General features: G+C 35.7%; 1 protein-coding gene across 4 annotated transcripts; it reads right to left on the reverse strand.

Moving 5' to 3' along the window:
• Positions 1-290: 290 nt before the first annotated feature.
• Positions 291-15,305, reverse strand: LOC126832097 (chitinase-3-like protein 2). Of its 4 annotated transcripts, none has more exons than XM_050562780.2 (8): positions 14,934-15,305; positions 6,702-6,781; positions 5,680-6,122; positions 5,257-5,381; positions 4,713-4,836; positions 3,310-3,495; positions 2,865-2,981; positions 291-2,585 (listed from the first exon to the last, which is right to left on the reverse strand). In XM_050562780.2, exons 2-8 carry the CDS (start codon positions 6,760-6,762, stop codon positions 2,031-2,033), a joined length of 1,611 nt encoding a protein of 536 aa, XP_050418737.1. In that variant the 5' UTR covers positions 6,763-6,781; positions 14,934-15,305; the 3' UTR covers positions 291-2,030. The 4 variants fall into 4 exon arrangements, with proteins under 4 accessions (XP_050418737.1, XP_050418740.1, XP_050418738.1 ...); XM_050562783.2 differs by lacking the exon at positions 14,934-15,305 and adding an exon at positions 11,769-11,875; XM_050562781.2 differs by lacking the exon at positions 14,934-15,305 and adding an exon at positions 7,049-7,149.
• Positions 15,306-15,609: the final 304 nt, after the last annotated feature.

A 15,609-nucleotide genomic window follows, 5' to 3' on the forward strand; every position in this document is an offset into this window, starting at 1 on the left:
TGAGCAATCCCAAGTTTCAGAGAGAAAACCAGTGACGCTGTCCCGTCTTCCGGTAGATAAGAATATCTAAACTTTCTTAATTTGGATAATGTTTTCTAGTCCAGAATTCGCACATACAAGGGAAGATAACTCCGAAATTTCAGACAGAAAACTTGGACGGCATGAAAAATAAGATACAAATTCCGTAAGCACATCTATCCTATAAAATTTTATAAAAATTGTTAACGAATGTCGGATGCAAATGACAACAATATGAGTCTACATTAAATCTGAAATTAAAACAAAAGGGATTTTTCATTTCATTACATGTTATTTATTGTAGAACCAACGGTTTTAGTTACAGACAAATATTTTATGATACAATGACTAGAATGTTCACAAGTAAAGCATGGACATACTTAGATAAAGCATGGACATAAACATACTTAGATAAAGAGAAAAGTTAAAGATATATTAAATGACCTTCACCTTCTATACATTTTTACATATTAGTATTTGTTATGAGACCAGATGGGAAAAACCTAAACCGCTTTAGCAGCGAATCAATATAAATCATCATGTTTTTTTCTTAATTTATTATATTGAAACTGTACAATATATCGGCCTATGTTGGGGCCCATGTATTAAAACATCTGACGAGTAGACCGGGTGATCCCGCGAGATCATTGGAACCATATTAAGGCTATATCGAAAGAAATAGACTATCAATTCAATGAAATTTAAATCACTTATTTTCAGAGAAAATCTAGGCGTTCGAACGTTTACATTGGCCAATTAAACTAGACGGTTCTTTGGTTGCATGCCAACATCAAATATCGTTTAGAATTACCAATGACATAAATGTGGGCTTTAGTAGTCATTGCAAATGGCGATAGAATTGGTAGCCATATTCAGGACCAAGGGGGCATGGCCATATCTTCTGAAATTCTCTATATACTACCTCTCAACTTTGTTAACGTCAAAAGAACATGTCCAAAATAGGTGTTAAATGTTAGTTTAAAAGCTAATATGCGAAAATCTAAACTAACAATTTTAATTCAAATAGATATGGGGTCAATGGAACTTGATATGGTGTCGTAATTTTTGGTTCCCCAATAATGTGACTTGCAACCATTGAGAGTAAACGGGTGTGGTATGAATTATTATTGGATTATACACTCGACAAATGATCATACTGCTGTGTACATATATTACATATGCTGGTAGATGTGACTGGACCTGGTACTTTAAACGGCTCCAATAGAGTGGGTGGCAGAAGGATTTAAAATAATTATTTCTATTGTGTATATTTCGTATCAGCTGTTTCATATATGCATGTATTAATATTTATTTATTGGCATTTTACAGGGCCTTTAAAAAGATTTAAAATATAATTATTACGATTTGAACGTGTATATAAGCCGAGAAGATAAGATGTTGAATTACACGCGTCTAACACGTCTAATACAAGGATAGCTGACTTCAAGGCGAGTGCACACTGGTAATTATTTTGTTGATGACGAGACAATCAGATCAGTCTACTTGATATCGAAAGTGTGAGCAATCCTGCATGTATAAAGATATAATTTCACTGAAAGTTAAAATTTTAATTTACCTCTATAACGCATGGTGTATTTATAATATGTAGATCACTATAATAAATAATAAATCCAATCTGACAAGTTCGCCATTTAATGTTTACATTACACAGTTTGTTACGTATAATATTCAAGACAAATATATTAATTTGCAATGATGTTTTTATATAATATCCCGGATCCTGCAGTTGCCCCATCCTGCGATTATCATGTTCGAACTTGTGAGCAAGCATGTTCGCACTAAGATGTATTTTACTGAACGTTAAAATTGCAAAATTATATCGCTAAAACGTATGGAGTATTCTAGGCTATTAATAAAATATAGATCATTATATTATTAAACAAAAAATCCAGTTTGATAGTCACTGATTGGGCGAAATTCACATTTCCTAAAGATCACGAAAGAAATAACTTACTAGTATGTTTAAAACATGTCTCTGAACACTGAAGTGTCTATTTTGTTAACGTCCATATTCCAAACACAGCTCCAAAACAGAAACTTGATAGAACCAATTCATTTGAACCCGACTTAGCGGCTACGGGTTGACGTTTTATTTTATCGTCAATCATGTTTTCACGTTCATCAAATCTATCGTCAATTTCATCTTCATCGCTAGTTTTATTGTCCTCGTAAGGAGGTTTAGTGTTAATTGGTTCCCAATCAGGTCTGTTGTCAATTTCTCCCATATCCTTTGTAGTTTTAACATTTGGAGTTGTCGATCTTGGCAATACGTCGTTTCCGGTTGGTATCTCGGAAGTCATAGTAGTTGTTGATTCCGTCGTTGTTGTGCTGATCGTTGTAGGCATAGTGGTAGTATCCTCTGTTGTCGTTATTGTTGTCGGTGTCGTTGTGGTTATGATTATCTCTGGGAAGTGTTTGGCAACAGCTTCATGGATTGATTTTAGTAATGGAAATTTCCCATTTTTACAGAACGTTCCTTTAAAATCATCCAGATCCAAGGACCATAGCATTACTCCACCCAAGTTCTGAAGTACCATCCAATTCACCTAAAACAGACGTGTATGAATATCACCAACATTTCTTTTAAAAAATAGAAACAATTAAAGATAATATATTAGTAGTTTAATGTTCATTGTTCAAATGCACGTTTACCTCCTTTGGGTCATCTTATAACAACTTCGCAATTATTGGCGAGGGTAATATTTGTAGATGATCGAAACTAAAAGGAAACTCCTTCTTAATATCGGACCATACTTTCATGTCTTTTACAATTTTTAGATTTACACTACAGTAAGGTCTAACAACAACTTTGAGAAGACACCTACCTTTTCTGCAACACTTCTATTATTGTCAAATCCAACCCATTGGTCTTCTATATAAGCGTAAGGTGATTTCTGCACCGGGTCCCATTTATATGTTGCATTTTCAAACAATTCACATATCTATAAAAATAAAGTAATGTAATCATACATGTAGGCAGGTAAATTATAAATAACCGATTTTGAGCACGCTGATTAAACAAATTAAGTCACTATATACATATGTCACATGATAGTACCTATACGAGGTCTCCTTTTCTATTAGCTATACCCCCATGCCTTGTAGTGACAGATATGTGCCATTATTGACTTATTCAATTTATATGGTCAATACCCGTCTTGTACCACTATGTGAAATTCAGAAAACACAGACAATTGACGTAGTACTGTTATCAAAAGCTTATCGACCCGGGTGACATATCCCCTTGACAGAAATCTATTGAAAGCTCACCTCATAATATGCTAACTGTCCTTCCATATGTCGGTATGGACCTTTTTCTCCAGGACCCACAACCTTGGCACCAACGGCATAGTTAGTATCATTGGTAAGAGTATACCCAACACCATACCCTGCTATTCCAACTGTTAATTTCTGTCTGTCAGCTCCGTTTAATATCCACTGATTTACTGTCCATTCCTGTTAAATAATATATAAACAGAACAACTTTAAATTCCCTGTTATAAGGAACCACGGTGACTGTGACAAAGTGGGTAAGACGCTGGCTCGCTAGCCCAGGGGTCGGGTGTTCGATCCTTGCACTGTCCGAGAATTTCATCGGTATATTACATGGTTTTCCCTTGCCAGTGGTGCAGGACGGGGGGGGGCATGATAAGGACAGCTGTCTAGTTGTTCAAATGGGACGAAAAACCGAGGTCCCGTGTTTACATTAGCATGCCCGTAAAAGATCCCTTGGCAGTGGCAAAATGTCCCTCATAGTACACTGTATGGTGTATGCCCGTCTTCGTTAACCCAGACGGAGCAGGACAGTAGGTTTGGTGTCTCGGCAACATAATAATTCGGTGGACGATGGACTTGAAAATATCACACGTGCAGGGATTCGAAATGGCAAATTCTACTGATGTGTTTATTCAATCAGTATTCCTTAATAGTGATCTGATTTTACTCTGGTAAATTGGATTGAACAGATTGGCGTCAGAGGTTTGTTAGATATTAGTACAACAGAATATACTGTGACTAATGCTGACATTTTTTAAAAACCCCTATAAACCATCCGTACAACAAGTCATTTTAGTCAATGGCATCCGATAAAGATGATATATAATCTCCTTTGTATTTACATGTAATAAAAATACGATATGCATATGAGACCGGTAATTAAATGAAGTTTTTCTAGATACATTAATGCACTCCTTATGAACCTTATAATATAGTATTTTAAGACTTGGACTTCAGTTTCTGTAGCAGGATAATGGCTCGGTGAGTAGGCCTTGTGGTCTAGCCCTATAGGTATGTATAGCGTACAGTACCCTATAATAATGTGTCTTATTCTGTACATATCTATGTTTTCTAGGTGGTAAACCTATTATACCTGAAGTGTACTCTGTTTTCCTGCGAATATTCCACATCTCAATGTTAATAGCACTACTATGTAACAAAGCATATACATAATATATACGATTACATATTCGCTTTGATATAATTATTTCCATAATTTAGCTTCAATTGTGATATAAACTGCCTACTTCTGAAAATATATGATCCTTGAATAAGTAGCAATATGTAAAATACATAAGCCATTGTATTTAAGGTGACATTTTTCTAATCTTTTCAAAATGATTGGCAAGAATTGTTATTGGTGTTTTTGCGGAATATGTATTAAATATTGTACATACCACATTCATCATTGGTGAAAATCTTGGATCAGAATTACGTCCAAACAGTGGACTATTAAAACCAGCTATCTTGTTCCAACCACCAAAGAAATCATAAGCCATTAAATTTATAAAATCAACTTCTCTGTGAAGAAATAAGTAATAACAAATGATGAAAACACGACCTGGTATCCGTTTTACAGACTGTAAGTTTTGAAACCATTTATAATCCATTTAAATTCTATTCGTTGCTATTGATTTCATACTGTCATCTTTATGGGTCTGGGGTTAAAAGGTAATGAAATTATGTTAACTTCTTACTACAAGCCAGCTCTTTCCTTAGTTATTTTGGGTACTAAGTTTTGAAACCATTTATAATCCATTTAAATTCTATTCGTTGCTATTGATTTCATACTGTCATCTTTATGGGTCTGGGGTTAAAAGGTAATGAAATTATGTTAACTTCTTACTACAAGCCAGCTCTTTCCTTAGTTATTTTGGGTACTATTTTAAAACTGCTCCATACCCCCCATACTCTTTAATACAGATGAAAAAGTAAAACTACCTTGCAACATTTTCTACCTGGAAACCCTTCTCCCGTTTTTCTGGACTAACGGGGGCAGCTATTGATAAGAGAAGTCTCTCCCTACCAGACTTTCTGGCCTCGTCGGCGAATTGTAGCCGGAGATCCTGAAATAAATAGCAATTTTACCCAAAAGCTGTAAACAATAGTTCTTATTAGTTTACGATCCGGAGGGTGGGTGGGGTGGGTTTTACTCTATAGACACAAACACACACACACACAAAACCTGTAGATAACAGTACAGTATTTCACTATAAATCATAAATAACAGGCAAAATACAGTCTAATGAGTTAAATTGAAAAGGGCGGTCAACAGGCAATAAAGTATCATAAAAGATAACTGGTGTTAATAAATTTTTTACAAGAATTCAACCCAAGTACTTGTTTAGTTATTTAGTAACTTACATGTAGAAGCAATGTATAATTTCGCTTGGTTGCCGGAGGATCGCCGGGATATTCCCAATCAAGGTCAAGGCCATCGAAGTTCCACTTCCGTAAATATTCAACTGCACGCTGTGAAAAATCTGTTCTGGAACGGGCACTTTCAACTACTTTTGAAAAGCCGAGACTCTGCTGTAGAGATCCACCAACAGATAAAAGAGTTTTTAGTTCAGGATATTGTAACTTAAAGTCGTTGAATTTCTGGTAGCGCGGTATTCCACCTTTTAAACCAATATCATCAGGACGTGTGGGTGATAGTTCTAAAGTTGTAGTGTTTATATTTGCGAAAGCGTAAATTAAATGCGAACAATAAGCGGGGTCTATATCACTTATACAAAAATGAGCCGCCGGTTCCAAGAGATCACAAGACCAGTTGGTAAAATAACAGACCCTGCGAAATGCTTGAGCTGCAAGAAAAATAAACAGCGTTTAATGAAATGAACGGTTAGAAAATGTTCACATATATTTCAATAATGATTGTTTAATGACATTGAAATCATAATCCTTTAGAGACATTTTGTACCTGAGTAAGGTATTAAACATACTTATGGAAGTTTAATTACTCATTCTGTTGGGCGACGTTTCGGTGGGTATTTTCTTTGAGTTTTCAAGCAAGTACATAGAAGTGGAAATTATTTGCAATGGGGAGTGTGCACGGACCACAGACACTACGTTAACTGCCTGCAGATCAAGTATAATGGCCAAATGTTAGTATATTCCTTTAGAAGAATAAAGTTTACTATGCAAAACATTGCTCGTGTTAGCTTTACTCTGTCTTATCAATCCCTGCACTACCATTACATCAAATATCTTTGTATTCAATTACACAGAAATGGCATATGCTGCATTTTAATTACCCTGTGTGTTTACACTATTAAGCCCTTCAAAATTAAAACCAGATTTGAATGCCAGTAGATACGCCGAGTTTTTGAATGAGAGGGATGTTAACTATAGCAGGAGTATTTTGAACGACATAAAACTCTTACCAGTGCATAGCAGGACTACAATAAAACAATTGTAGAGATTAAAACAGCCTGGGGTCAACATTTAGATGGTCTATTTCTACCTGTAAATAAAAAAAACGAAAATCATTTGAAAAATAGCAACTAGTATATTCCAATGGCGATACACAGCATAATACTTACCGGTTATAGTAATTAGTTTTCAGTAAAACGTCGTAGAGACACTTGAGCGGAACCTTGTTGAACACCATTCTCTACGCAAGAGATACAAGAAAGGACCTTGATGGTTTTGCAGTATTATTTGGATCTAACAAGATGTTATTTTACTAATATTATATTTTTTTCTATTAAAATTTATCAACAGCAATTACCCTATTAGTCCAACTTAAGATTATTATCTTTTACAGCTGGGTATTACGACATTGCCCTGTTCATTATCACATATCTGGCAAACATTGGTAGTTAAAACTGCCTATACTCGTGACAACTCTTTACGATATGTCAAAGTGATATTACTGTACGTGATAATTATTAAAAAATAAATAACAATATTTTGATTTTTAAACATCCCTTTGATTCATTCATATTGCGTATTTTTGTAATAAAAATACAGAATACAATTCTTTTTTTTTCTTTTTTTTTTAAATTGTTTTTTAAAATATAATCTTGATTTTCATAAATGGAACATCGTTTGATTTAAATATAGGAGAATTTAGCTGCTGGTAAAGGGCATGTGTCAGGATTGCCTCTATTAATCTTAGAACTCCTGGTATCCCTTGCAATGTTCGTCAATGTCTTTAAATTATTTTTTTAAAAGAAAAACTTATTAATAATCCTCACGTTGTCGTGACATCTGCGTTGGTTATATCAGGAGATTTGTATTGCCCAATACCATGTCATTATCTGCTCCCTTTACCGTTACATTTATTTTCGTGTGCACAAAGATCAACAAAGTGCGGGATATTTAGCAACTCCACCTATTATCACCCTCCGAGATACACAATGATCAGTAACCTAATTATACCTGATGAGAGGATTAACTCAGTCATTTTGTCAGGCAATAAAGGTGCGATTCGTCACATTATTACCATAACTACTTGCCTCTAGCTGTGAAATCGTGTCTGTTGTAAATATGTTACTCTAAGTTACACCTACCAACAATTAGCCATTTTTGCTTGATTCAGGCGATCAAGGCTTTCTGACGAAACAAATATCATCTACGAAAAGAATTGTGTTTAACATCTCGATAAAATAATACATTAGTCATTTTGAGGCTTACATACGTTTATTTTTTGTATGTAGGGAGACTTTACCTGGACAGAGGAGTCTCGTCGAATTCCAACTGCCAAGGGTTCTTTACCGTGCACGACATAACGTACATTGGTGGATCTCGGGTTTACTTCCCATTAGATGGAAATGAACTGTCCCACAGGCGTTTAATAACAAGAAAGATGACAGCCTGAATTTAAAAGCAAGTACAGTAGTTTGAAATTAGGTTTGATTAAAATTAATAATTTTTGGACCACTTTTTGTGCACGCTATATTTTTCAATTTTGTGCCTTTAAGTCTCTAACAAAATATATTTAGCAAGATTGGTAGTAAACCAGAACTACACTGTGTTGTGATTTAACACCTATCGATTTATAAAAGTAGTTTTGCTAACGTTAAAAAGCTTTAATATTCCAACTCAGTTTTAAATGTAGGTTTTATATATATATTAACTGATGGCTAGTTGGCATTCATAGAAGTTCGATGGAAGAGAATATAACATTTTACGCTTCCCAATAAGTCACACTTCAGCAGCAGTAACTAACGGGATTGCAATAGAATGGAACTTGCGGAGAAATTACATAATGATTCACCCGGCAACTTGGTAAACATAACAATCCGCTCAAAATCAAACTAAAAGTAGACCCATCTCTTTACTCTACTGGAGACAACAGGGGACATCGTAGACCACAGAAATATGGGTCACTAAAGTGAAAACTATTGTATAGAATTGTATTTTTAAAAACAATATTGCGTAGTAATGTATTTAAACAATAACACTATGCATGATATCGTTTGACCGGAAGAGTATCGTTCTATTTACATCTAAAGCCTTCAAATAGTCTTATGGATTTCCAAACCATATTTATTTTCGTGCCTTTAAAATACTAATAGCTGTTCAGCTATTGATAGTTACAAGGAAGTTCTGTATAATTGGAAGAGTTGTATATTATTTTACCGTTTGTTAAAATGGACTGAATGTCAGTAATGTCATTAGATAGATTCGAGTTGAACATGATGTTATGTGTGTGTTTGCTCTGCAATGTTTACTATCGCAAAAGCCAACACACTAACACTCAGATGAAACTGTGTCACTTTTGTTAAAATACCCCTTCTAAAGCAATGCAGTTATCAGGACTAGAATCGGGTTTCAAAATAGATGAGCTCATGGTTTAACTTTTTAGAAAAGAGTTTATGAAGCCCTTTCTTCTTTTGTCTATGAGATTATGTTCGTTAATCTTTAAGGAGATTAGCCAGTTGTCACAAAGTTCGTTGGTTACATTCAGTTGTGGAATGGCTTTTACCTGGGTCATTTTTGGAGTTCCCTAATAGTGATAATTCCTTCTTTAGTACGACGCGGGTGTGAAGACGTTAGGTCGTATAATAGCGCTCGCGTAAACTCTTCTACGAGTTCCGTGCGGGGTTGTGTTGCGGCAGTGAGCCCACGAGGCCTTCCCGGGGTCAAACACGTAACCAGACATTACTGCAACTCTGATTAACCATAATTCGCATCACTTAAATACACAATATAATATTTTATTTGCAGTTATTTTGCATTATCTGAAAGCTACAACAAAGGATACTATAGCCAAGTACGATCAGTCGTATTTGCAGTCTGTGCCATCCATCCGGGGTGTTTCCTACCCAACAGATTTAACGATTACCAACCGAATCCTAAGCTAACAAGCCGCTTGTTGCCCAATTATTTGCTCTTGTTTCACGAAATGGCGCAACTGACCTACACCATGAACCGCCCAGCTTGGCTTAACTAACAGAATAGGTTTAAATCCCCATAAGAGATGTACCCACGAATTTCCCACCAAACAGAATTAACGATTACCCACTGAATCTTAAGCTAACAGATTGCTTGTTGCCCAATTATTTACCCGTGTTTCACGAAATGGCACAACTGACCTATTCGTAGAAACGTCCATTTTGGCATTAGTAACAGAAAGGGTTTAAATCCGTTTAAGTATATGTTCCGATGTACCTATGTGTTAAACATCTCGAAGATTTGCGATCATCCGGCGTAGGTCAATAGCAGGATTTTCCTTGCCATTTCATTACGAGTATTTGCCAAGCACAGTCTTTTTTCTAACCAAAGCCAGTGCGTTGAAAATCCTGTCTATGGTATTAACATGTGGTGGGGGTGGGGATGCGCTTTAGATCATAAGATCTGTCAATGAGTCATGTGGCGTGGTTTCGATCCTATTTAACCTCATGGGTTGTCTCTGGGTCTTAGAACACCTATTTGCAAGCCAATTATTGAAACAAAAGTGTACCATCTCTTAGTTCCAAAATTACTAAGTTTGGCTGAGAGGGCGTTAAATTACGTGTAGGCATTTTAATCTAATCAATTCATTTTGGATATGGAAATGAAAAACTGGGATCCAAGATCTAATAGTGTCATGCATACGCCATGCAGTGTGCTATGAGGGAAATTTTGCTCGGACAGCAATTAAATTAGACCGTACACGCCAACGTGTACAATGTACCTCGGTGTTTCGTCCCACGCAAGCACCTAGACATTGTTCTTTGCCACCCCTGCACCACTGACAAGGGAAATCACGTCGGAAAATCCCGGGGAGCTTTCTGGGTCAACACCCGGATCGAACCCCAGACATTTATGTTAGTGGGCCGGCGACTTACTCGCAGAGCCCCCAGGGTCATAGAATATTAATTAAAATTATTTTACTAACAATTTGGCAATTCTTTATAAGGTGTATTACCATGATTGGTCAATATTGGTCCAAATGGTGGACTACAGAGGATGGTGTGTATTCGGAGTTGCTGATCGACTCGAAAAATGTCTTCCGTGAATCATTAGTAAGCAATGTCCCCAGCATATTTGGGAAAAATTGGCAACGACCATTGTCAGATCAATAACTATACGTATTATGATCCCCTTGTCAGTGGTGCAGAACGGGGGGCCTGACAAGGACAGCTGTCTAGTCTTTCGGATGAGACGAATAACCGAGGTCCCGTGTATACATTAGAATGCACGTAAAAGATCCCTTGGCAGTTCGAATTCGATATAAGAGTAGGCGATAGTGCTGCTGCCCGGGCAAAATTTCCCTCATAGCACACTGTATGGCGTATGCCCGTCTTCATTAGCCCAGTATAGGAGAAGAACAGTAGGACGTTAAACCCCATTTCATTTCATTTTCATTTACGTATTATGATAGATTGTTTTTTATGATTAGATAGTTCGTTACGACGTCAAATTAGAGATAGGTCAATCACGAACACAGACTTTCTCTTGGAGTCGTAGCCACGCCCCCTGCACATATTTTTACGACTTGGAACAGTCGCATCGACATTCTAACTCTCAATTTCTCTTCTCATGTCGATAGACCTGAAATGAACTATACGTATCCGAAAACTGTGTTTTATGGTGTTATACGTTTTGATTCGTCGGTAAGAGAACCTTATGTAGTAATCGAAATAGAAAGAGGGAAATGTGGTGTAATGCCTACTCACCTCAAACTATGTCATCTCGGAAATACCCTATGGTTCAATTTTATTTCAATAATTCGCTTTCGCGTAGGGTTCTTTAGGAGTAGGAGGAAACCGGAGGACCCGGGAGAACCCACGAGGTCGGGCAGACGATCATACTCCTTGTCGCATACAAGCTTTGAAAACCACGACAATTGACTCAATGACAGATCTTAAGATCTAAAGCGCACAAGTTAGACCACTCGACCACCCAAACCTTCCATAATGGCTATAAAGTGCGGCAATGATTAGTTAGGAGATGATACTCGTTACCACTGCTCTGGACATAATATGTGTTCCTAGAAGAAAACTATATGCCATACTTACTGTTCCCTGAATACTCCTCCTTTATTTATGATGTTACTAATTGACACTTAAATAAAAGTTGAGCAAAATTTGAACATGGCATTATTCATGTTAAATGGTGCTTTTTCTGAGGTCTAAAATGTGTAGCTGTTTGTCATTTTATACCGAAATAAATACCATTACAGGGAATTGGTTGATGGGTATGCATGTCATCAATCGACGTCATTACTAAGACATGTATCGAACGTGGTTCATGTTCAAGCCTATGTTTTGTTTATAAAAGGGCAGATTGTGTAAAAGTATCAAAACTAGATTAAGTTTATTTGCCAAGTTCGTCTTGATGAGAGCCAAGTTGAACTATTCATACTCTTGTAAAACATCTCTCAGGCTGAATAAAGTCGGTAAATGTTAGAAGCAAGGCCGTGTAAGTATCGAAGGTAAAGACCGCCATTTGACTCAATCATGTGACTGTTTATATATATATATATATTATTGTTCATGACATTATAAAAGGCAAGATAAAATCATAAGATACATACACGTATATAATTCAGGCATAAATTCGTGTAAAAATGTTAGTTATGTTATCTTTTGTGCATGAGGGTCGCACCATGCATAGACAATTAAACAAGACAAACCCATGGACAAGACATTTCAAACAATAAACAACTAACATAATATATTATATCAAATCAAGTGAATGGATCTGGGGGTAAAATGTAATAAAATATATTTGATTACCATTCAGAGAGAGAGAGAGAGAAATGGGGTTTAACGTCCACTCGACACAAACTAGGTCATTTCGGGACTAACACATGGTTCAATTTTATTTTAATAATTCGCTTCCGCGTAGGGTCTTTAGCAGTGTGAGGAAACCGGAGGACCCGGAGAAAACCCACGAGGTTGGACAGGCGACCCTACTCCTTGTCACGTACAACCGGGGAATCGAAACCCCGCCAGTTGACTCAATGACAGACCGTATGATATCACCATTTAGTCAACTATCTAATTATGTTGGTTTCATGGTTTGGGTTTCCCCAACTAATGAGAAGAGAAACTATTTCAATTGCATTTAGTAATTGAACTGAATATATGCCGTTTTTTTTATAAACAGGAAATGGATTCCATTGACTTGTGTCTTATTAATAAACTAATTTTATTGTATTACATACACTTGTGTCTTATTAATAAACTGTAACAATATTCCAAAGAATTGTTTAGTCTTTATAAACAGTAATTATTTCACATAATTTTGTAGTGTTTGTAAACAGTAATTGTATTTCATTGTGTAGTGTTTGTAAACAGTAATTGTATTTCATAGAATTGCGTACTGTTTATAAACATGATTTGTATTTTATAAGAGTTGTGACATCTTTGGTCGAGAAAGCCTGGCTAATTAGTAACGATTTCTGCTAAAATTCAAAGAAATTCGAAAGAAGTTGATGAATTGCAGACAAGAGAGAGAGAGAGAGAGAGAGAGAGAGAAATGGGGTTTAACGTCCACCCGACACAAACTAGGTCATTTCGGGACTAACATATGGTTTATTTTTATTTCAATAATTCGCTTGCGCGTAGGGGTCTTTAGCAGTGAGAGGAAACCGGAGGACCCGGAGAAAACCCACGAGGTTGGACAGGCGACCCTACTCCTTGTCACGTACAACCGGGGATTCGAAACCACGCCAGTTGACTCAATGACAGGCTTTATGATACAGCGCGCGTGCTAACCATTCGGCCATCCAAACCCCCGAATTGCACACAAGGAAACTGACATGATGTAAACTAAACGGTTCTTTATGTGAACTGATATTTTGAATTTAAAAATGCTAGTGACTTTAGGTGTTGGAATTCAGGATGTAAGTATGCAATGACCTTATCAGTGGTTACTCGTTTTGAATCAAACCTTTTGATATTATGGAAACCGACAGGCTTCACTGGCCCACTTTGATGTTCAAAAGACGAAATGTATTCTCAAAATATTAATATCTTATTAATCGCTTTAAAAGTTGTTTCTCTAATTGACAATGTCACTTTGACTTTAGATTTATACCTATTTTATAATACAGCTTATATCAAAATCTGCTAAGTTGTATTTTTACTCACTTTATTTGTACAATATTGTCCTTTGAAAAAAAAAGTTACGTAAACTTTTCTTTAAAACCTTGTCTTCTTGATGTTCTAAAAAGAAACTTAGAAGGATCTATATAAGGAAATGGTATGTATGAGGTTCTTTTAAAACGATAATTGCAAGTAAATTAATATCTAATTACTTAATCGTTTGGATAGTCATAATTTTTCAATGTTACACGTTTCTAGAAAGGCGAAAAAAGCTAATACATTGTTGATTTTAAAACGGTAAATTTAATGTAATCCTCTTGTCACGTTATTAACTTGGGGTGGGGAATAAAAAACATAAACATTAATTTTAAATAAACAAAGTTGGCAAATAGAATTTATATTTTTAATTCACTAATTTAACCAGAAGTCGTCTTACTTGATGAAGGAGTTTACTCATAAGATAAATAAATATCTTTATGAAAATTCAGCATTCTCGCATATTATATGAAATATTCTTTAAAATAAAATTGAAATTTAATAACGTTTTGGTCGTTATAGCAATATCTAGAAATGTCTACTGATGACCTGGTGTTTTAAACTGATCAGATACATTCTAGACATTTCCTCGTTGATTTTTTGTATTTGAAACTTTCCCAATAATAGGACATTTTCAATGACCATCCCAGTTAGTTTTAAAGATATTCAAGAACAAACACCTACAGCCAGAACTCTATAATAATGTTCTTTGCTTTTGGTTTTTGTTATGGATGTTTTTCTTGTGGGAATCGATATTCTTTTTCGTGTATTAAACGAACTACTCAGATCTATAGTCGCATTTCAAAACCAAAAATAAAAACAACGACTGACAAACAAGTTTTCAATATTCATTAAATGCCCCAATGAGTCTTTTCAATTTGTTTCGAACATTAACTCCAAGTTTGGATAGCCTAAAGTCAAACATAACATATGTTCTTTAAGCAGCTGAATGTGACATATTTCCACGTAAAAAACAAAAGCGTCCCAAAATTTAAATGTGCCACTTCGGCGAATTAGACGTGTTCATGGAGTTTATAAATATCTTCAAATTTATCAAATACTAAATTATTTCATTAATATGTTCTACTCTCTTACCTTCAAATTAAATCCAATTTATATTTTAAATGAAATTCCCATTCTTCATGTAGGTACACTAGAGTAGAAGACGTCGATTGTACTGCCTTTTGTATTGTTTGACGCTTTCACGAAAGAACAATCAGTCATTATTTGCTCGCATCTACCAACACAACAAAATCTATTCGGACTCGTTCCAACACAGTTAAAGCTTCGGCGAATCCTCTGTATCACGAAGCGACTGGTCTACTATAAGTTTGTTTTAACCTTGATTTTCACTGGATATTTCCGTATTTGTTTAGACGTAATTATCCAGTCTGACTACGAAATCTGACCATACAGCACCTATCGTTTGCCAATGTTCAAAGTTAACAGACAGAATATTGTTACCTCTTCCGATTTTCTCACTACATATTTTGTCAATGGCCCATGTTAGCCAAGTTGACAAATACCATTTTCCGTATACACGTCATATTTCGAATACATATGTTTCTTCTGGTTACCGACATGATGTTTGTTGTAGGCAATCGGTCTAAGCTAAAAGTGAATAAACAGCGAGTATTCTAGAACTTTGTTAAACCCCAGAATAGTGAAATTGTCTATATTGAGTTGCAAATGATTCCGGCACAAGTTTAAATTAAAATAACGTATAAATTCGTTGAATAATGTTATCTGATGAGCCAGCAGTCTTAGAGTC

This window comes from Patella vulgata, chromosome 9 (genome assembly GCF_932274485.2).
Source record: "Patella vulgata chromosome 9, xgPatVulg1.2, whole genome shotgun sequence".
Classification (NCBI taxonomy): Eukaryota; Metazoa; Mollusca; class Gastropoda; family Patellidae; genus Patella; species Patella vulgata.

Bases quoted from the DNA above. Each gene is read 5' to 3' on its own strand.
- LOC126832097 (XM_050562780.2), bottom strand. From the start codon at position 6,762: ATGTTGACCCCAGGCTGTTTTAATCTCTACAATTGTTTTATTGTAGTC. The intron at 5,382-5,679 runs GTAAGTTACTAA...TATTTATTTCAG, and splicing joins ATTATACATTGCTTCTACAT to GATCTCCGGCTACAATTCGC. The intron at 2,982-3,309 runs GTGAGCTTTCAA...TTATTTTTATAG, and splicing joins GACAGTTAGCATATTATGAG to ATATGTGAATTGTTTGAAAA.